At 40.2% G+C, this 22,947-nt stretch overlaps 2 protein-coding genes and 1 long non-coding RNA gene across 3 annotated transcripts; 2 read left to right on the top strand and 1 right to left on the bottom strand.

Moving 5' to 3' along the window:
• On the bottom strand, positions 1-7,698 carry nus1 (NUS1 dehydrodolichyl diphosphate synthase subunit). Its single transcript, XM_006796272.2, has 5 exons — positions 7,161-7,698; positions 3,730-3,861; positions 2,194-2,346; positions 863-962; positions 1-702 (listed from the first exon to the last, which is right to left on the bottom strand). The coding sequence occupies exons 1-5, from the start codon at positions 7,570-7,572 to the stop codon at positions 612-614; spliced, it is 888 nt and encodes a 295-aa protein (XP_006796335.1). The 5' UTR covers positions 7,573-7,698; the 3' UTR covers positions 1-611.
• Positions 7,699-7,733: 35 nt separating this feature from the next.
• Positions 7,734-13,561, top strand: LOC102778149 (uncharacterized). Its single transcript, XR_437123.1, has 3 exons — positions 7,734-7,758; positions 11,005-11,066; positions 13,536-13,561. It is a non-coding gene; the product is annotated as an uncharacterized LOC102778149 (long non-coding RNA).
• Positions 13,562-13,598: 37 nt separating this feature from the next.
• psmc6 (proteasome 26S subunit, ATPase 6) lies at positions 13,599-22,947 on the top strand. The gene is made up of 14 exons (XM_006796271.3): positions 13,599-13,732; positions 14,141-14,220; positions 14,659-14,698; positions 14,930-14,982; positions 15,416-15,483; positions 17,937-18,051; positions 18,230-18,317; positions 19,181-19,242; positions 19,328-19,451; positions 19,782-19,843; positions 20,991-21,111; positions 21,195-21,275; positions 21,549-21,620; positions 21,700-22,947. The coding sequence occupies exons 1-14, from the start codon at positions 13,648-13,650 to the stop codon at positions 21,816-21,818; spliced, it is 1,170 nt and encodes a 389-aa protein (XP_006796334.1). The 5' UTR covers positions 13,599-13,647; the 3' UTR covers positions 21,819-22,947.

The following is a 22,947-nucleotide window of genomic DNA, read 5'->3' as shown; positions in this document are numbered from 1 at the left end:
TACACACAGTGCATTTCTTTATTTCAGACCAAAAACAATGTTGAACAACCGTCTGTATGTGCATGAAACAACACTACACATGAACGTGACTGCAAGCTGGAGGCCACAGAGACAAACAGAGCTACAGGAATTTCTCATATTTACACATTAGCCACTCTGCTGTTCAGCTCCTGTGCTGCATGACCTTAAACTGCTGCTATATTTCCTTGTGATGCAGTTTGCACACAAAGATTTGTTTTTTCTTTATAGTCTATGTGAAGGCAATTTTTCCATCAGCAGTAAATGACAGCTGGAGAAAGAATGAAACAAACAAGGGTGTTAGGACCACTGAGTCTGTGGAGACAGTCTTACGTCAGTGCCATTTTTTCTTGTTTTACCGAGCATGTTCCATGAGTCCTGGAATGTGAATTCATTAGAAGACAAGCTGGTGGTAAAGATTGGCTGGCTATGTTTCCTGGTTTCCATATATTTGAAATGTCTTGTTGTATTAGAGGTCCAGCAGATGGGCATAGCTGAGCCGACGAGTAATGAGGGACGGTAGTCATTACCTGTCCGGGATGTCCTGGCTGTGTAAAGCCCACACTTGTTTATTTAATAATCTCTTTGCTGCCTCACTGTCCAAGCCGCTGCTGACAAGCCCCGTACCGCTGCAGGGCACCCAACAAGTCCTCATACGAGACATTTCTGTGGGATGGCAGGGAGCTGAGGGCACAGAGTAGGTTACACATTGAACATAGTGCGCTTCAAAGTGAATTCAGTTAATGACATCAATTTCAAAATTCAAACAAACTTTCATACTTCATCGTCATTATTAAAAGTGGTCCATCTAAACATGCAAATTCTGAGACGTAAAGAAGCTTACATGAACTCTGTGAGCCTGATGTGCCAGGGAAGGAAGCCCAGTGTGCTGTTTACAGGACCAAACTTCACCACCAACTCAGGGTCTGGAATATTTTTTGATTCTGAAACAAGCACAAAGAAAGCGAACATGTTATCAAGACAATCTTTTGTCTCCTATTTACTGAGAATCTGCAAGTTCTGACTATAGAATGAACTCAAATCTGAGAGTGGCTCCCATTCAGCAGTACTCATGTAGCTGTCACTCAAGATCCACAGCCACACAGGTTAAAGAAAATTTAGGTAATATACATCCACTCTCACTGGATAATAAACTTCTCCACAGTTATGGTCATTTTTGGTGCCATAAATGTGTCCAATCCCTGGAATTTTAGAAAACTTGAGTCATTATTTAAGTTAAATTGATTTTCTAGAGGTTGTTTGTTTTGCATTTATTTGTCTCCAATTGACTGAACTGTGGCATTGGATAGTCTAATTAAATACAGAAGCCTAACCAGTGGACTGGGATTCTACTGTGGCAATATGTTGTGTAATACCTCTGTTACAAGATGATTTATTTCTTAAAATAGCTTATTGTTTTTTGGATATTATTTTGTGTCAAATAACAAAAAGACATTTTGACTGCTACATCTGTGCTTCTTTGTCCTTTCCAACACTCATATATTACATGGCACACATTCACTTTTCTCCTCTTAGTATTTTGTTGGACATATTCATACGACACTTTTCCTAGGCCTCTTTACCCAAGAGGTTCAACAGTGGGGAAAAATGCCCAGGAGAAACATTTTACAGCACTTCAATGTCATGTCCATCTCTTGCATGTAAAAGTACAATCCCATGACATGGCCCAGCTAACCTGGATCCTCTACAGGTTACGCTCCCTCTTTAAGCTGTCCAATAATGATTAAATTCTATTCAGTTTTATTTATACAGCACCAACAACAGTTGCCTCATGGCACTTATATTGTAAGGTGACCCTACAATTATGCAATAATGCAATGCAATAATAAATAAAGATAAAGAAAACCAAAAACGCCAACAATCAAGACACGTCTTAATTACTTTTAAAACACACAGTGCACACATCCACTGGATCTTGAAATTCTTTTGCTTTCAACAGTAATGAGTTAATGAACTCCATGACACACTTCTAATGATTAGGGAAAAGAAGCCTTCTAAGACTCTTTCTTAATAAGCACACACAGCTTCAGTAACCCCCTCTAGCTTTATTAAGGGCTACCAAGGTGTTCACAGGTTGGTGAGCAACAATCTCTCTAGTGTGTTCTGAAAAACATCAAAGTATGTTTACACATGCACACAGGCATAAAGTGTTACCTCTGAGAAGCAGGTCTAGCATGGAAACATTAATGTCTTTGAAGCTCCTTTCCTTGTTTTCCACAGAGCGGCAGAGCTGCTGTGCTACATGGACAATGCTCTGCTTCCCATCGTCAGGAGACAGCACCCTCACTGTGGGCCTGCAGGACACAACTGCAACAAAGGACACATAAAAACACATTAAATTAAATATGACTACTAATGGTATTCTTCTGCAAATACACACCCAAATTTTCAACTTTGTAAATATTTTTTTAATACTGTAACCTCACTAGCACACCTGATGTAGACTACTGGAGCACACTGGTGAAGTATGGATTCAGGGATTTTAGGATTACACCTGGGAAACATATTGTTGGGTAAACTGAAAAACTGCTGGGTCAATATAATGATGCTTCGGCTTCAGTCAGACATTACCTCAGTGGAACAAGCCAATTAGTGACATTATTTATTTATGTTACCATCTATGTTCATTTCGTTGACTAATAATTTTTCCACAAAGGAACTACTTAAAGAAAACTAAAATATGTGGATAAATACTACGATGAAATGAACTGACACTTTCTGACTCACCTATTCATAATGCAGCCACTCACACCGACCATGTAACTTCACTGGATTAATTTGTGGCATTTATTACCAATCCAAGTCTGAATAAAAAGCTCTGACCAGCCAGACCAGTGGACTCGTAGCTCAAAACTTGACTGGGTCAACTGGGTGTCTGAAATTATTTCTCTTCCTCAGATGTGACAGCAACTTTACCAAGAACAGCTGAAACTGCCCCATGAAATTTTACCTGCTACTACTATCTGTAGAGAATCTGATGAACCCAGAATTTCCATTATTTTATTGTCTTAATTTGAAACTGCAGGACCAGCTCATCATGGCTTAACATTGACTTCATTTTTTTTTCTTGACACTGTGTGAGGACAAAAAGTTCAGCCTGTACATACATTACATGAAAAGTTTGAACTTGAGAGTAAGTGGCTCAGGTGTGTGTTTTTGCACAATTACGTAACTACTCATTTAATTGTCTTTCTTTTTTTTCTTTTTTTTTTGCTGTGTTCGGTGGTTGTAGAAATGGTTTATATTAGCATTTAGCGGAGATTCTGAGGTTTCTGTGGATATCAGACATGTTGATATTTGCATCAAAGAATTGACGTTAAACTGCAGTTTAACCCCTTAGCCCCCAGTACCGGGGGCTTTGGGGCTCTCCAAGGTAAAGGGTGTCTGAAGTTTTATAAGTGGATTCTATCTAACCTAATGAAGAACAATACAGAAAACAAAAATGAGGTTGTGGGCACTTCCAACAAGTGGACACAGAAATTTTGGAATATAACTACTTATATGTAACAGAGTCACAGAATTTAATTACAAGAAAAACATTGATCTGGAAATATACAATTAAAATACAGTTACTAATCAAAATGTTGGTATTACAAGTTTAAAAGTTCTTGTTGGTAAAAAAGCTTCCAAGTACGCCCGAGTATGTAATTGTATGAACTTAAAATCAAAGATATCATGCCAGGTTCTTACCATTGTGCTGGTGTTGGTCACTACCACCGCTCAGGAACTCCACACTGTGCATAGAGCCATCAACACCCAGCAGATCCTGTTGCTGCCTTTTTATTTCCTCGAGAAGACGAGAGTTGTTCTTCTGAAAAACACCTGGGTTGAGGAAAAGTACATCATTCAGTTCAGATTGATGAAAATCAGAGTTAATTCACTTCACCAAGTAGACCTAAGACAGAAACAGTAATTGTGAAGAAACATGACTTTTGGATTGATAGAATCTATTTTCTTTAAAACAAAGCAAATAAATCCAAAATTAGGGGCAACTGTGGCTCAGTCAGTAGGGTGCGTGGTCTACCACTTGGATGGTCAATAGATAGATTGGAGAAACCAGGTATCAATCTGCAAAATACTGAATCCCCTAATGCATTCATCTACATGTGTTTAAATTTAAATATGATCAACCTATCTCTAATAATCGGCTATGTACCACAGGCTTTCAAGCTGGCTGTAGTTAAACCTTTACTAAAAAAGCCATCTCTAGACCCAGCCGTCTTAGCTAATTATAGGCCAATCTCTAAACCTTCCATTCATATCAAAAATTCTTGAAAGAGTAGTTGTCAAACAGCTAACAGATCATTTGCAGAGGAATGGTTTATTTGAAGAGTTTCAGTCAGGTGTCAGAGCTCATCACAGCACAGAAACAGCTTTAGTGAAGGTTACAAATCATGTTCTTATGGCCTCTGACAGTGGACTCATCTCAGTCCTGCTAGACCTCAGTGCAGCGTTTGATACTGTTGACCATAATATCCTGTTAGAGCAATTAGAACATGCTGTAGGTATTACAGGTACTGCACTGCAGTGGTTTGTATCATATCTATCTAGTAGACTCCAATTTGTTCAGGTAAATGGAGAGTCTTCTTCACATGGTGAGGTTAATTATGGAGTTACACGGGGTTCAGTGCTAGGACCAATTCTGTTTACATTACACATGCTTACCTTAGGCAGTATCATCAGAACACATAGTGTACATTTTCACTGCTATGATGATAACACCCAGCTCTATCTATCTATGAAGCCAGATAACACACACCAAATAGTTCAACTGCAGGAATGTCTTAAAGACATAAAGACCTGGATGGCCGCTAACTTTCTGCTTCTTAATTCAGATAAAACTGAGGTTATTGTACTCGGCCCTGAAAATCTTAGAAATATGGTCTCTAACCAGATTCTTACTCTGGATGGCATTACCTTGGCCTCCAGTAACACTGTAAGGCACTTTGGAGTGATTTTTCACCAGGGTATGTCCTTCAATGCACATATTAAACAAATATGTGGGACTGCTTTCTTCTATTTGCGCAACATCTCTAAAATTAGAAATATCCTGTCTCATAGTGACGCTGAAAAACTAGTTCATGCATTTATTACTTCCAGGCTGGACTACTGCAATTCATTATTATCAGGATGTCCAAAAAACTCCATGAAAAGCCTTCAGTTAGTCCAAAATGCTGCAGCAAGAGTGCTGACAGGGACTAGAAAGAGAGAGCATATTTCTCCTGTATTGGCTTCCTGTTAAATCCAGAATTGAATTCAAAATCCTGCCATTAGAGCATTTCACTCTCACACTCCCGGCTTACTTGTTGTTCCTAGAGTATTTAAAAGTAGAATGGGAGGGAGAGCCTTCAGTTTCCAGGCCCCTCTTCTGTGCAACCAGCTTCCAGTTTGGATTTGGGAGACAGACACTATCTGTACTTTTAAGATTTAATATAAAGCATATAGTTAGGGCTGGATCAGGTGACCCTGAATCCTCCCTTAGTTATGCTGCAATAGGCATAAGCTGCTAGGGGACTCCCATGATGCATTGGGTTTTTCCTTTCCAGTCACCTTTCTCACTCACTATGTGTTAATAGACCTCTCTGTATTGAATCATATCTGTTATTAACCTCTGTCTCTCTTCCACAGCATGTCTTTTATCCTGTCTTCCTTCTCTCACCCCAACCGGTCGCGGCAGATGGCCCGCCCCTCCCTGAACCTGGTTCTGCCGGAGGTTTCTTCCTGTTAAAAGGGAGCTTTTCCTTCCCACTGTCGCCAAAGTGCTTGCTCATAGGGGGTCATATGATTGTTGGGTTTTTCTCTATATGTATTATTGTAAGGATCTACCTTACAATATAAAGTGCCTTGAGGCGACTGCTATTGTGATAAAATTGAATTGAAAATTGAATGTGTGTGAAAGTTAGATAAAAGTACTGTATTTACGTCTGTGTGATTTAGTAATCAGACAGACACAATGTGGCATGTTGTATGAAGTGCTATAACTGAGGGACAGGTAGAAAACCGCTAAATAAGAAACAGTCATCATAGTGGAGACTTTACATTATTTGGCAATGACAAAAACTACAATCTGTGAGAGACCCTAAGGTGAGGAGCTTGGTCATTAGAGAGGGATGGAATAGAGCCGCTGCTCCTCCATATCAAAAGGGGCCAACTGAGGTAGTTTGGGAATGTAAAATAACTTCAGTTAGAAGGCACTCTCCCTAATTCAGTCAAAACGTTAATATCTGTTAGCTTTACGAGATTTGTCATTTAGCGAGAAGGGGACAATAATTTCAACAATTTGAGGCTAAAATGCTCAGCTGCAGTATAACCTCCGCTTAAAGTTAAAAAGCAGAAACATAACTGGAACTGGGGAAAAAAAGTAACAAAATGAAGTCTTAATGCATGTTCAATCATCCAGGTAAGTGAATCCCAAAAGTTGATTCTGTTCATTTGGATGTAGCGTTTTCACTCAGAGAAACGTTTCGTCACTCATCCAAGTGACTTCTTCAGTCTCAGCTGACTGCATGTTTCCCCAATCTTATAAACAGTACATTTGCACAATAACTTTTTATAAGGTTAGTGAAAATCTGCAGTCAGCTGAGGTCACTGTCACTGTCAAGTTACTTGGATGAGTGATGAAACGTTTCTCCTACTGAAAATGTGACGGCCAAATGAACAGAATCACCCAAAAAAATGAAAAGATGAATACAAGTTTAATAGTTAAATATTGCGCAGTTGTTTTAACGTTTGAATAGTGTCTGTAGCTGAAAGTATGTTGAAACAAAATTAGGACTTGGAAGTGGTGGAAAAAAATACAGATTTTAATACTAAGCGCATTAATACTCTCTAAGACTGGAATTATGATTTTTTTCACTTAAGAATCTGTGTGTGTGTGTGTGTGTGTGTGTAAGAGAGAGATATGAAGATATAAAATATGGGTTCAGTAACATCTGCAAATCATTGCATTCATATCGGATGAACTTGTCCAAATAATATCCAAACTACACTAAACTACGTGTATAGTTTTTTAAAAACAACAATTTTAAAGCTATTTTTGATTAAACTGATTTATTATTTTATGAACTTCACTGTATAAAAGCACAAGCAGCAAACTCAGCTGATAGGAGTAACATGCTTACCGTGATTATCATACACGCTAACATAGGATATGCCGACAGCCATACACCACACCACCACGTTTGCTATGTCCGGATAACTGGGCTCTTCTTCCGCAACCAACAGGCCGATATGGACCGGTATTTTCTTCAGGAACTTTCCGTCAGACAGACACCGTGACCGGCCACCGCCGGTGCGCTTTTCAGTTATCGGTTTAACATTAGCATCTGGGCCATGATTCAGATTATTCTGAAAGTCTGGAAATCCAACTAGAGATATCGGCAACAGCAGGACGGTCGCTGCTCGCTCCCACAGCCGGCCCTTCCAGCTCTGGATGCGGACGTGGAGCCAAGAGAAGAGCGCTCTGTTGACGTGAACAAGAATCAGTAATAGCCGCCATAACAAACTGTACATAAGCGCCATTCGTGTTCGCATTTCGTGTAGGGGGAAAACCCCGGATAAAGTACAAGAACACGACCACTTTATTCTGTTATATTATCCGCGTAAATGAGCTCAGCAGTGCTTATGGCTCATCATGACTGCAGCCATCTTGTTTTCTGGTTGGCAACCTCTGAACTCCGAACCCCGCGTGTGATACACGTAGCTCTCGGATTGGACAAGGTAAGCGAGACGCTGCTGCGTATGCGTTTGACTACAGAGAACCTATGGAGTAGTGATGTGTCGGTCGCGAACGAAATGGCTCTTAGAGCCGGATGTTTGATGTGAACGACGTACTTTATATTTAATTGTATTGTGGTTTGCAGTGTTTTGTGTTGTTTCACTTTAAATTTGTAAAAAGAAAAAGCTGAAAATTTAAATAGTTAAAAGTCGAAATGTGAATAGTTGGTTTTTGTATTATATGATTTATTTATTACATTTTATGTGGAGTGAATAAATAAAAGTATATTTACGGTGGCCCCTAGAGACAAAGCATGTAAAAACTGCAAAACACGTAAAAACTCCAAAACATGTACAAACTCAGAAGCACATAAAAACTCAAAACACGTACAAAATACAACAGAAGTGTGCCAGGATGCTAGGGCGCAGTGTTGAGCTTTGTTACCTAGTGGCTACACAAGCCAGCAAGTACCAACGACCGGATTTGGTGTGTGGTAGTAACAGGTAAATGAACTTTTTTTTTTTTTAAATTATTTGAATATATATGAGTGCTTGTGTATAAATACACAAACAATACACACATGCTTTCAATTGTGTCATTTAAGTGATCTAGGTAGCTCTGTTTTGGAAGTTCAGTTAATGCTAGAAATGCTGTCTCTAGGGGCCACCGCATATATTTATATGTGTTTATATATAAATATATGCGGTTTATATTTATATATAAACATATATAAATAAAACAACTTCTTTTTTTTACATTAGTAATTCCTTTTGTGCATAATTTTATATTATTGTTAATAATAAATTAATTAAAGCAACAAAACAACCTGAAGAGCCGGTTCGGAGCCGAAAGAGCCGGCTCTTTTTAGTGAGCCGAGCCAAAAGAGCAGGTTCTCTAAAAAGAGATGGAAATCCCATCACTACAGTGTGGTCTGTTGTTCATTAATGTAAGTCATGGAATTTAAATTGTGTCGACTGGACTCAGTTTTCAACTCATGCAAGTTTAGATAATAAACAGCGTCTATTTTTCAAAGTCACGCTATTCAAAAATTGGATAACTTCAGGATCAGCTTTGAAGTTATCTGGATAAGTCAAAAATCCTGTTTCATGGGCCTCTATACTGTGAAGAAAGGCTTTAAGCTTATGTGGGTAACCGCAGGGTTGACCCTGGGTTTTACTTTACAATCACTGTACATTTTCTATACACACGAAGAAACAGTGATATTTCTATATGATTCTTTAATGTCTTTCACTGTACTTACAGAGAGAACTTTGTACCCACACTGCGCTACTACTGGCTACCCTCACATATTCAGTTTTTTCACCAAATACATCGTCTAGTACAGCGGTCCCCAACCCCCGGGCCTCGGACCGGTACCGGTCCATGAGTCGTTTGGTACCGGGCCGCGAGAGTTGAGGCTCAGGTGTGAAATGTATGGTTTTCAGGGTTTTTATCGGTTTTCAGCGTTATTTTGTTATCGTTTTTATCGTTAACTCGGTTTTCCTGGGTCTTTTCACGTGTGTTCCCATCCCTCGTTTTATGTATTCTCCTTTGAACTTGTACAGTATCTTAACTCAATTAAGAATTCTACTAACCCAAAAGCTATAAAAACTATTGGTGTTTGTGAAAAAATCAAGATCTTTCAATCACTTTATTCTTTGGCTTGATCAGTTAGTTTCCCCCAGCATATTTATATTGTTGTTTCTGAATACTGTTCTCGTATTTGTTTATCTATGCATACAATTCTTTTGTAAGTACAACACCATTATTGTGGTACTGTTTAATTCCATTTTGTATTGTACTGATGTTTAAATAAAGGTTTGAGAAAAAAACCCCACGCTTGATATTTGGGGAAATCGACGGTGCATTTGGAGTATGCATTTGAAGTACACTTCGAATTGGGACAGCCGTCGTCGCGTGGCGGTGACGTAATCACACTTAAAATACTTCAAGCGTGCAGACCCTGAATTGGGTCACAGCCTATGTACCCTCCGGATTTGTTGTTGACATCGCGAAAAAAGTTCCAAGCGACATAAAAGGGGATTATTTGAAAGTTTTTCAGTTCAGCTAACTAATGAACTTTACCTGCGGGGCGCGCGATAACGGTGAGAGCAGCCAATGCGGCAGCCTTCAGTCTGCTGCTGAAAAACTCGTTTTAACGGCGTTAGTAACGGAGGCTTCCTCAGCACCTCCTCCTTTTAAACGCCTTTCAGCGTTTTCATTACAAGAAAGTAGATCATATTAAACATAAAATGTTCTTGTATAGTGTCAGTGGGGTTTCCCAACCAAGCCTGCTTCAAACTGCGTATGGGCATGATGTTGTCCAACCAGGGGAAAGCATCAAAATTATATATATATTAAAACAAAAGGCAAACAAACAAAAAAAACGTATCAGAAGTATAGAGAGTGGCTGCAATGGTTAATTCTCATTTTTTAAACACTCGGTTTCACTCAGTACCTGTACAAACCTGATGGACCGTGATTGCTATTTATTCAGAGCCAGTCTGCACAGTAGTGATTTCTTGGGCTAGAGTCCACCACGAGCACGCCCCCTGCACTTTTTAAATCGCTCGAGAAATCTTTATACCCAAGGTTGAGCATAAAAAAATCGAAAATAAATAATAAACACAATTACTAAAATATCTAAAATGACACAATATGTGAAGGATAAGAAAACTCCTTAGCTATATCACAGAAAAGGTGGGGTGACGTTAACAAAAACTAAAATAATTGAACAGTGCCGCTAATTTGAGGGCTTGCTTGTCATTTCCATGTTTCAGTGACTTTTTAGAATTTTTAGAACATGTTCAGCGCCATCTTCTGCCTGTACAGAACCTGACATCATTGGGTTGGTTGGTACTAATAGACTTACATTAGTTTATGTTAGCTAACTAGTAACAGAACCAATATTCCAGTGTAAAAGAAGGAGACTAAAACTAAAAAGCCATCTAAGGGGTCACTGTTGTACCTTCTCTGGCTGCAACTATAAGTTTTATGTTTAAAAACCAAAGATATATATTTGCACATTTATTGCACATTTTGCACATTTAATATGCACATGCATATTTGCATATATTTCCTCTGCTGCCACTTGTTTGAAATTGACTAACACTTTTCTATATTATCACATATATTACTGCTTTATGTTAGTAACATTACAATGCCCAAATATTTCACATCTTTTTTCTTTTGTATATTACATATCAACTACAGTGACACTACAGAACTAGTATCTCACTTTTATTCAGCTGTAGACCCTGTGCTTTGGAGAAGTGGCCTAAAGGGATCTGGTCCTTATTTTCTGAAACAGGTTGGTATCATCTGCCAGTTGACTTATTTTTGCCCATCACATTTAACACTTCAGTTTGACTGTTTTTAATCAGAATAGACAACAATTCTGCAACAATGATGAAACAAAGTGGTGAGCTACTAGAGCCTTGCTGTTAACCTCAAAACTTGGACTAATGCCGTGTCTTAGCAAAAAAGAGCTATTGATTCCATTATATAACATCCTATAACATTAATATATTTGTAGTGGGTCTATGAACCAAGTGTTTCTATGTTTCTCATGTTCTCATTTGGTAAATGTTAGTTTCCTTGTACTTCCAAATGTAATCATTTGTATAAACATTTTTATTTCTAGTTCTGAGTTTCATTCATTTAGTCTATTCCCTTTTGTGCCTCTCTGCGTCATCTGTCACGTCTACCATGAGTTTTAAAATCTGTCTCTGTGTTTAGTCATCTGTTTCCTAGTCGTGCCTCTTGCTCCCTCTGTTCCCTATATTCAGTCTGACTCTCGGTGTGTATCTCGTTTTATTTTGATCGTACCTTGTCCTGAGTTTAGTGTGTTTAGTTTTCCTGCACAGGCTCCCTGTTCCACCAAACCCTGGTTGGACCCTAGTGGATGTTAGGTGTGTGCATGTGGGGATACACAAATATCCCATAATGCCCCTACAAATAAAATATAAGGGCAAAACACATAGAGTCAAGTCAGTGGTTAGTTTCTGCCTAACGCATCCCTTAAATCTGGGAATAGGTTGCCCGGGGTTTAATAACCAGTGTGTGGAGATGCATTCATGACTGATATGGGCATGTAGTGTCTGCACTGCGCTCAGCAGTGACATAAGGTCGTCTAACACTGACTCTGTGGAGGAGGAGAATCAGGACTGGCTCCAATAATTAACACCACGAGCAGTCACGTGATGACATTCTACCCTTCAGTCTACACTACACTTGGTCAGCTTTTGATGGTTAAATGGTGCACCCTGTACTGGGTGACAGATGGATTTTGTGTTGATTAGAGGCAGACTGTATCAAGTGAGTTGTGACACTTGCACCAAAGAGGAACACACTCAGTTGTTGGTGCTAAAAAGCTCAAGGGAAATTATTTTCTAGGAGACTCATTGTAACCGCATGGCAGGGCATATGAGGTATGACAAAACTCTGGAGCGAGTAATGGCACAATTCTTTTGGCTTGGCATCCAGGCAGATGTACACCAGTGGTGCGTATCCTGCCCAGAACATCAGCTGATGAACCAGCCAGTCATTCCAAAAATGCCTTTGTGCCCGTTACCACATTCATGTTCATGTTTTGCACACTAAAAGAGCCAAATGAATTACTGGGCATTAGATCTGTTCCTACCCCCCACAGCTTCTTTCCGCTGTTTGGAAAGAAGCTGAGGAGGGTATTAGACCTAACTAATGTACTCCCTCAGAGCCGAATCTGCTGCTGGGTTCTCCTGATCTGACTCTTTCTGTTTCTGGATCATTCAAAGACTTAAATTCTGAACAGATCTGCAGTTTAAAACCTGTTATACCTGCCCTGGATTAAACTGTAAATCATAAGATTATGGAAACTATGCTAGTCTGAATGACTGAGGATAATATAATGGACTACATATCAACGGTAACAAAGTCTGACAAATATAGTATTTTTGCACCAACACTATGAATCCTAAAGAGCTATTGGCTGAAAACCTATCTCAGCATAGTTTGCATTATGTTCTTAAAATTTTAGGAAAACTGGACAAGTAAAGGACACAAGAGCCTCAGGCCTAAAAGACTATCCAGAGCAGATGAACAGTATCTGAAAGTCATATCCCTAAGAAATGGGGAAAAATTCCAGCAAAGATTTGATTTAGTCCCTCTAGTTGATTCATCTACTGTTTGCTGAATCCTATTGAAAAATGGTCTCAGTGGAAGGGGCTGTAAGGCAAAAAATTATTTAGAAAGGGAAATGGGGAGAAAAGGCCAACATATACAAAATTACATAACAACTGGAGTGAAAATTTTAAATATTATCAGTTTGTATGGAAGACTGGAGACCATGAAATACAATCTGGAAAGCATTTGATTGGTTTTAATTTTTGGAATAACAACGATGCTAAAGACACTGGCAATGCAGTAAATGCATAGATAGAAAAACACGAAATGGAAGACTATCAGGCATGGATTGGCCATCAGTATTACTGAAACAGTGTGGGATCATTCATCAGGAACCCTGGAAAACGATGCTTAAGGAAATTACAAGAAACCTTGCCTTAGTCAGTTCAGGTTGTGTTGAAGGTGGCCATATTAAATGTATATAATGTATATAATATAAATGTTGACCTTTTTTGGCAATCAGAATTATAATCTCAGTGTAATGTTGTGCCAAACACATTCATCTTTTCTAAGATGAGCTCTGTAAATTTTCTATAGGGTCCTCTTGTTTATTTATTAATTTCCATTAGCGTTATATCAGTTATTACATTACACGTGTTGCATGTCAAAATGACAGGCAGCAGCGAACAGCAACATCACGGAGCGCGAAATTTCGGCATCCGACTGAGGTAAGTGAACGAACCAAGAGTGGAGTGACACCGCATTTTCCCATCATTCAGCGGGGCGTCATGGCGGACACTAGAGAAAAAGCGCTGCAGGACTACAGGAAGAAATTGCTGGAACACAAAGAAGTTGATGGGCGACTAAAAGAATGTAAAGGAACATTTAACACTGATATTTGCATTCGTGCTAGAAATTCGTGTTGTTTAGTTGACTGGTTACTTGTAGATGGACAGGCAGCATTGACTAGCATACCAGCTAGCTAGTGCTTTGTCATGCAGTTAGCTTCTTGGTGGAAATGTATGGAGGCTACCGGGTCTCGCTACCAGCGTAGGAGCATAAACACGACAGTGATACAGTTCGTCCGTTCATTGGATAATTCATATTTTAAGGCCGGTTAATCTAAGAATGTGAGGTCATTATTTGTTAATGTTATCAAGAGCTATAAGTAGAGCTAACGTCTGACTTTTCACGTTGATGCAAGCATTAGCTATAACAAACTGTTCCAGTTAGCTCTTAGTGTGTGTGTATGAAACATGTTGACTGTCCGTTGTTTTCCAGTGAGAGAGCAGCTGCGAGAACAGACCAAACAGTACGAGAAATCGGAGAATGATCTCAAGGCTCTCCAAAGCGTCGGTCAGGTAAATATACCGTGTGGAAATTAATCATTTGGCTTCAACTAAAGACTGAAGGTTAACGTTGTACATCAGTGCATTCACACTCAAGCAATGCAAAGAGAAGACTGTTCACTTGTTATCTGATGACAGAAATCTGAAGCCAGTGACAGTAATTAGATGTGCGATATTTCTGGCTGTTGTAAGTCAACAGACAGAAACAAGCAGTTTCCACCAATGCGCTAGAGTGCTAAACACTTTCAGCTGACTAAGCTGCTTTGTGCTACAGGTGAGAAACTAACAGCAGACAATATCAAAAGAGTGATTTTTCTTTTCTCCTTTTCCCCTTTGTGTCCCAGTTAAATAACTAATAGTGAGGCTATAGTACATGAAGCTAATTTCAACACAAACAGAAGGGACCTGATGTATTTTTTTTTATTAGCTAACTATTTGTCTTCCCTGCAGATTGTTGGAGAAGTGCTCAAACAACTCACTGAGGAGAAATGTAAGTCTTAAATTCCCATATATTATAGCAGAGGTAGAAAAGGCTGATTTGATTTTATACTTCTCTTTAGTCTTCTACTGTCAGGCTCATTATGCAACACCTATGTTGAAGCCTGGTAATCAATGGAAATAACAAATGTGAATCTGTGACATGTGTTACAGTGTTAAACTCAGGTGTGTGGTTCGTTTGTTTTTTGACTGAAGTCATCTGTGTTTTGCTCCTAAATTACAGTCATTGTAAAGGCTACCAATGGACCCCGATATGTGGTTGGATGTCGCAGGCAGGTAAGGGTTGATCACATTCTAGTGTTTGTGCTGTCTTGTAATGCAGAATTTTCTTCAGGGTTTGGAAGCCCTCTGTAGTCACATCTGAGAGCTTTGAGTGCTAAGTCATTTGATTTTCATCATTTATCAATGATGAGGAAATAAAAATAGGTTTACAAAAGACTCTGTACCAATGACCAGTCTGTTTCTTTGTGTACAATGTTGTAAATCAGCTGGAAGTACTCCATTATTCAGCACTGAGTTATGTAATTTTTTGAATCAGCAGTGGCAGTCTAACTTTATTCTTGTATATTGGGTTAATACAGCTAAAGAAGAAACACACTTCACAATGTTTACATTGTGACATATTAAAAATGATTTATTGTTTAATTTTCACTAATCAAACTTTCTCAACAAATGCTGACTTGACTGTATAAAATGGAAACTCTTCCAGTTGGACAAATCCCAGCTGAAGCCGGGGACCAGAGTGGCTCTGGACATGACTACGCTTACTATCATGAGGTAAGGTGGATATGATTATTATTTTGAATTGGTTCACCAGAATCGTGTCTCACAGCACTAAGAAAAAGGTTTATAGAGGCTGGGGTCTAACACACCAGGTAAGACCCCAGGTGCAGGCTGTGTAAAGAAGCAGTGAGATCCAGCACATAACAGCAGGGTGCAAGATGCTAGCAGGCAGGGCATACATGGAACACCATAACCAAGTGGCTGGAATAGTATACAGAAACATCTGTGCCAAGTGTGACCTGGAAGTCCAGAGGTCAAAACGGAATACAACCTAGAGGATGGTGATGGCTGGTGGTGGCTAACCAACAGTATTACTATTACCATAGTAGTGGACAAGCAGAGGAAGGAGGCCATAGTGATAACAACACCAGGAAGAAGGAACACAACAAGCTCAAGAAGTAATAAGGGCTGAGAGAGGTGCTCAAGAAGATGTGGAGGGTGAAGGCAACAGTGGTCCTAGAGCACGTGGTAATCGGAGCACTCAAGCTAGCGACCCCCAAACCTGGCGAGTGGCTCGAGCAGATCCCAGGAAATGTGGAGCTTCCTAAAAACCCAAATTAGGAACACAGCATCTTTTATCAGGTTGTTATTCAAAATAAGCTACCATAGTAATTCAGCCAGGAAAAAAGAGAGCTGCTTTGATGACACAGGAAAGCTCTGACTGAAAGTTCAACAAAGTGCTCTCCTGCTTTGCAGTACGGCCCTCAGCACTGATTAATAAACAATAGATTTATCACAGCACACAGGTTTGTTTACTTTTACATCTCTGAATTAATAAGTCTGCTGCAGTGGGGAAACTCCAAATGGGTTTGCTTTATTGTCATTATATGACATAATGAAATCACAGTTGCAGCTCCCTTTAAATATCAGTATAAATTAAATAATTTTCATACTAGTTGTGGGGGCTTTCATCGACCTGTAGGGCTTGACTGAAGGCATTAAGCTGAACAGATGATGAGCTGGGTGGGAGGAGTCAGGATGTTTTTGGCTCTTCTGCATCTGGAATTGGCGATCTCCTCCAGGAAGGGCCAGAGAGCATCTGACGATCCTCTGTGCTGTGTTTATGACGCTCTGCTGCTTCCACTGTACCACACTGAGATGCAGTAAGTAAGGACAAGCAGCTTCTGATTCAGTCTCTTTTTACTGAGGATTGGCACAAAGTGCTGACCCTGCATCGCCTTCACTGCCATTGCCCGTGTACTCTTCAACCGTGAGAGATAATTTATGATTGCAACTCCCAGAAATCGTCTCTACCCAGTCTCCATAGAGGGTATAATCCCCTGCAGTCTTACGGAAGGCAACGAGGACCTTCCTGGTTTTTGAGGTGTTTAGAAGCAGGTTGTTGGCTTCACACCACTCTGTCAGCAGCCTCATTCCCCTTTGTGATTAGGGATGGGCACTGGTATCCGGTGCCATTATATCGGTGCTTTCATTTTTCCTGCGATGGAAAGAATTTTTTGGGATTCTAGCCGATCATTTTACCTTTCCAAGGACAGTAGGCGGGCTGAGGTACGTACATTCTTTTAGAGCAGAGCTACGGATTAAAAATGCCCAAGGCAAAGTGGTCAAAAGTCTTGCTGTACTTCACAGCAAAAGATGCAAACTCAGCAGCCTGCAACAAGTGCTTTAAGGTGATGCTGTGCAAAGGAGGTAACACCTCAAATCCCATGAAACACCTGGCGACGCATAGGGATTTTTTAAAAGCCGAGAAACGCACCGTATTTGATAGCTTGCTGCGAGACCTCACACCGAGCACATCTACTGTGGGTGTGGTGTCTGTTATCGGACCCGGAGTCAGCAACATCCCCCAAGAACCAAAAGAGGAGAGTCCTGGACCCTAGCCCTGCCAGTGTAGCAGAAATGATGACGGATGATGATAGCAGCAGCAGCCGTTCTTCTCTGGGCGAGTAGCTTAATGTTGTTCGTGTGTAATTTACGTTTAGTAGGTTAACCACGTTATTAAATTAATGCACGTAAGGTGAACTAGCAAACAGCGTTGTAGTTACATGCGGCTGTCTTCTTGTTTGATGGCAGATACTCCCTTCACCCTGGCCAAAAAGGCTAAAATGACCAAAGAAAAAGTGGAAAACAGCTAAACACGAGAGGTTTTTGGACAAAGTTTGTGTTTTTTCCATTGTTTAAGCACTGCTTCCAGCCAAGAGTGATACCATATATGCCCTATACCTGCAGAAAAAGTTAACATTGTTATCTTTTTACAAAAAAACAGCTAAACATGAGAGGTTTTTGGACAAAGTTTGTGTTAAGCACCGGCACCGTTTCAAAAGTACCGGGTTGGCACCGGTATCGGATAAAACCTAAACGATACCCATCTCTATTTGTGCTGAAGCCCATCGGGGTGGTGTCGTCTGCAAACTTAATAAAAAGGAAGCTTCCTGAACTTGGCTTATGTGATGATGCCAGTGTATGTGTGGCCTGTTTTTTCACAGGTACCTGCCCAGGGAGGTGGACCCTCTGGTGTACAACATGTCCCATGAGGACCCTGGCAGCGTCTCCTATTCTGAGATCGGAGGCTTGTCTGAACAGATCCGTGAGCTGAGAGAGGTACAACAAAAATGAAGTCCTCCTCAACTCTCGTGTGCTCTGCATTATTGATCTCAGTGTGACTGGCTCCAGTGTTATATTACGTTCTGTTTGTATGATTTCACCTTCACCAGTCATTGTTTTACATTATATATTTAAATGAGTCTACAATAATGGGGCTGCTGCTGTTTTCCTGCAGGTTATTGAGCTCCCACTGACCAACCCAGAGCTTTTCCAGAGAGTTGGCATCATTCCTCCTAAAGGCTGTCTGCTGTATGGGCCCCCAGGTAACTGTCATTTCCTGGTGTTTTCACATTACAGCGCCAAATCACAGCAATAATTGCCTCAAGGTGCTTTATGTTGTAAGGTAGACCCTACAATACAATGCTTTATTCTCTTGAAAACATTCATAAACCTATGAATATTTCTTCCTAATGCCCAATGGCATGAGGAAGAGTACATCTAACAGCTAGGATCAAGTTAGAATACAATGTTTTCACAGCTTGCCTAGAAATCCTGTGATTTCACTCACTTTAGTCCAAAGAGTCTTCTGTTTCTTCTTGTCTTTGTGTTAAAGTGAGGCTGAATAAGCTGAATTTTACTCATTTGTCACTGTAGTGTTTCAAGTGCACCTGATTTTAATCACAATTAGAGTTCTTCATTGTTTTTCATATGTGAAAAGTGACTTTGAACCTACAGCTCTAGTTAGCCTTGGGTTGTCAGTGCAAGCCAAAGTGCTGTACACATTAAAGGCTACACGCTCTAATCACACCTCGATGCAGTGTGGAGCAAATTGTTGCCTAAGCTGAAAATGTCAGCCTTGTCTTGGTTTCAATACACCTTCTTGAACTGATTTAATCACACCAATTTTCACTTAACGCATGGTTTGAATACGCCAATAGGCTTCATCATACATCCATGATATGTTTGTTTTATGGGTGCAACAATTTTTTCCCCCACTGATTCTTTGTTGGGAGCATAATGTAATCAGCCGTAAAAGCCTGGTGGGGGTGTTGTTGTCAGGAAGACAGGCGGGTGGCATGGACACCCAAGTCTGTGAATGTGATAAATCGAGTAGAACACGATGTAGTATCTTTGAAATCCTACCACCAGTACTTCTAATGGTCAGTGATGATTTGTTGTGAAACAGGCACTGGAAAAACTCTTCTTGCTAGAGCTGTGGCCAGTCAACTGGACTGCAATTTCCTGAAGGTGAGTCCCAGCAGCTCCATCAAAGTGTACTGCCACACTTGGACACAGTCACTCAGCTTATTGTGTGTCTGTGTGGCTGCTGTAGGTGGTGTCCAGCTCCATTGTGGACAAGTACATTGGTGAGAGTGCCAGGCTGATCAGAGAAATGTTCAACTATGCCAGGGACCACCAGCCATGCATCATCTTCATGGATGAGATTGATGCCATTGGTAAGTCAGTGTCAGCTCTACAGAGAAGGATAGGAAATGCTTTATGCCATATTTGGGAAATTCTTTTGTTAAAGTAGTAAAGCCGTATTTCCAAAATTCAGATCATACTTAAAGTTAAGACGTACTGAAAACAGGAGCTGTCTTTTTATTTGCTTGCTTGTCTCCAGTTTGAATTAAATTGAAGTACTTTGTAAAGCCATGTCACAGGTGTGAGCTTCAATACTGACACAGCAAGCACAAAGTTCATTCAAAAAAGAGTTGTGTACTGAGTATTTATTTACAGGGAAATTGTTAGAAGGGTGCTTGAGATACTTGTGTTATTCCCTGTAGGTGGCCGACGTTTCTCAGAGGGAACCTCAGCTGACAGAGAGATTCAGAGGACTTTGATGGAGGTAACAGAAGCACCAAAACACCACTCAGCAGCACTCTTTGTTGTTTGAATATAAACAGCAAATATGGAACAGTGTGATCGCCTGTTTTGCATCATGCTTTCATGTTGCAGCCAGAAGGTGCTCAATCCACCCAATACCCCAAGTGTCCAGCTTAGGTGCCTTTATAAAAACTAAAAAACATTTTATTGGACTTCATTTTCCATTCTACAGAATTATATTGTACTTGGAGGGTGTCCTTAGTTGTATCAGTCCCTGCCAATAATAACTGCCAGTTATCAGTTTATTGTAACTCTGCAGTCACATAGTGACTATCTACAGTAAGAAACATACTAAACCAAATGAATTTGAAAGCAAAGTACAAATGAAAGTATAATTGACCCTTAGTGAGTAAGGATGCACGTTTTTACCCTGCACGAGAAATAAGCTCACACACAAAATCTCCATCAAATTGATGCAAAGCTTTTAAAATGGACTTGTTCTTATGCAGCGTGCCTCATTCGCCCATACGTACAAGCACTTTCTATGTTTAAGTACTTTCTATATTCCATATACTGGAGCTAGTGTCTCGCCTGCTTTCCCCCCTGAGCTACAGCATCTCCACTTATGTTCTGCCATGTGTGACATGAATCAGAAGTACTCCAAATTTCTGGGCTGGTACTCACTATGCTATCCACAAACCACACATTCCCATTTTTCTATACAGGAGACAAGTTTACCTGAAAGTAAAATTGTGTGGTTACAGTGTTGTAAGAGAGAACGTCTGTGATCCTAACATGAGCAATAAAAGCGTCCCGATACTCCGAGTCTGTGAGATTAAAAATGCTTTTGGCTGCTCACAAGCAGCACATCAACTCACCCTAGATGCCCTTCCTGACGCAGCCACCCAACCCACCCCACCCATCTGTTGTTATTATAACAGATGTTAACACAAAGACATTAACAGCACAACACGCTTTTCAGTCGTCTGTACTGGGTCTGTTTAGGCAATAAGACATCACGTCAGTATGTCGGTTGTTAATTTGAAGCAGACCTTTCCAAACATTTGTTGTTTTTAACTTGACTCTTGTAGTCACCAGTAACATGGTTACCGTTGCAGTGGACAGGTGCTTAATCACACAGAATACATGACATGTCTGTGTGTTTTCAGCTGTTGAATCAGATGGACGGCTTCGACACATTGCACAGAGTCAAGATGATCATGGCCACCAACAGACCTGACACTCTCGACCCTGCCCTGCTGCGGCCTGGCAGACTGGACCGCAAAATTCGTAAGAACTTCTCCTGTTCAGCTTCTCTGTCAGCTCTATGTGAGCCCACGCAAGAAAACCACTTTCCTTTGTCTCTTCCTCAGACATTGAACTGCCCAATGAGCAGGCTCGTCTTGACATCCTTAAGATTCACTCCAGTCCTATCACCAAGCACGGAGAAATAGGTGAGTAGACGAGCATCACCTCAGTCCTGCTGCACTTATCCAATTGTCAAACGGACTCTGTGTTACTTTGGTAGTTTGCTCATTTAAGGTGCTCTGCCTGGAAGTTAACTTGACAAAAATCCCTCAGATGAACAACAGGTTGCTTTCCTCTTTGCTGCCTACTCATGACTACTGATATCTCTGTTCTTTGAAGGCTTTTGTTAATGTATTTGTTGCAGAATAATCGACACATGACCTCCGTTTTCACGGATCTAACTGTATGATTACTTTCAGATTTTGAAGCCATTGTGAAGCTGTCAGATGGTTTCAATGGAGCTGACCTGAGAAACGTGTGCACAGAAGCAGGTCAGATGATCATTCCATATCAGATCTATGATGAGTTCTGAGAAGCTCTTCTCTCACATGGCTCTGTGTATATTTTCAGGGTTATTTGCCATCCGCTCAGATCGTGAGTACGTAACTCAGGAGGACTTTATGAAGGCCGTCAGGAAGGTGGCGGACTCAAAGAAGCTCGAGTCTAAGCTGGACTACAAACCTGTATAACTTGTCTGTCCTTTTCTTTATTTTTTATTCCTCTGTCATGGATTTGCTGTGTTAAAGTTTGTTTGTTGGGAAGCGGTATTAAAAGAAAAAGGAAAAAAAATCCCTCCACCTTCAAGATTGCCAAAAGTGACTTTCATAGTGATGTTACCTGCTGTTTCCACTTATTAGTCGAACCCGCCTCAGTGTTTACACCACATGAAAGAGGCTCTGTCTTATAATCCACACTTGTATAAAACGGCTTTATGTCCACAAATACAACTGTTGCCGAAGCTGTGTTTTATTTCCATCGTTCAGTTTTCTTCTTAATTATTCACAACTGAAATGGAAATTTGACAAAAACATGCTCCTGTTAACTAATCACATCCACAGATGACCACAGAGGTGTTCAGTTTATGTTTTAGTCTGCTTTTAAACTTTTTCAACCAGTCTCTGATTTTTATCTAGAAGGGTGATATTAACCTTTGAAATGCATATTTTAAGATGGCAGCAACTGGGACTGAATAATATGGACTAAACTTTATGGATCCATGATGAAGGTCCTACTTGATTTAATTTAGTGTTATTTGTATAGCGCCAAAGCACAACAACAGTTGGCTCTTTAATATTGATTATAAAGACCTCACAATAATACAAAAAACCCAACAGTCAGATGACCCCCTATGAACAAGCACATGGTGAAAATAGGAAGGAACAACTCCCTTTTAACAGGAAGAGACCTCCAGCAGACCATCTAATGCAGAGTGTTGTATAAACACACAGTAATTGAAGAAGAAATACTTGGTGCATCGTGGGAAGCCCCCAGCAGCTGAGACCTATTGGAGTGTAAATGGATCCAGTCCTAACTCTATGCTTTATTTCTAAAAGTAGAGAGGGTGTCTATGGAGGGCCAGGAGGGACAATTCATGAATTAATTTTAACAGTCAGCCTCACCAATCACAGTCAGGGGGCGAGGTTAACGCTGGTCGAGTCAATACCATTGCTTTGGCCTTTCAAACTAACTAAACTATCGAGTCTTTCTCTCATGATGTTCGTATGTGTCATGCTCATTTCAGTCACCAATTCTGAATTATAGCTAACATTAAAAACATGTTCAAGAAGGAGAGAGCAAATAAATCTGATTAACATCTGA

This window comes from Neolamprologus brichardi, chromosome 15 (assembly GCF_056152115.1).
Source record: "Neolamprologus brichardi isolate AB-2024 chromosome 15, ASM5615211v1, whole genome shotgun sequence".
Taxonomy (NCBI): domain Eukaryota; kingdom Metazoa; phylum Chordata; class Actinopteri; order Cichliformes; family Cichlidae; genus Neolamprologus; species Neolamprologus brichardi.
The sequence above is the reverse complement of the archived record's forward strand: the minus strand, read 5'-3'. Positions and strand labels throughout refer to the sequence as shown.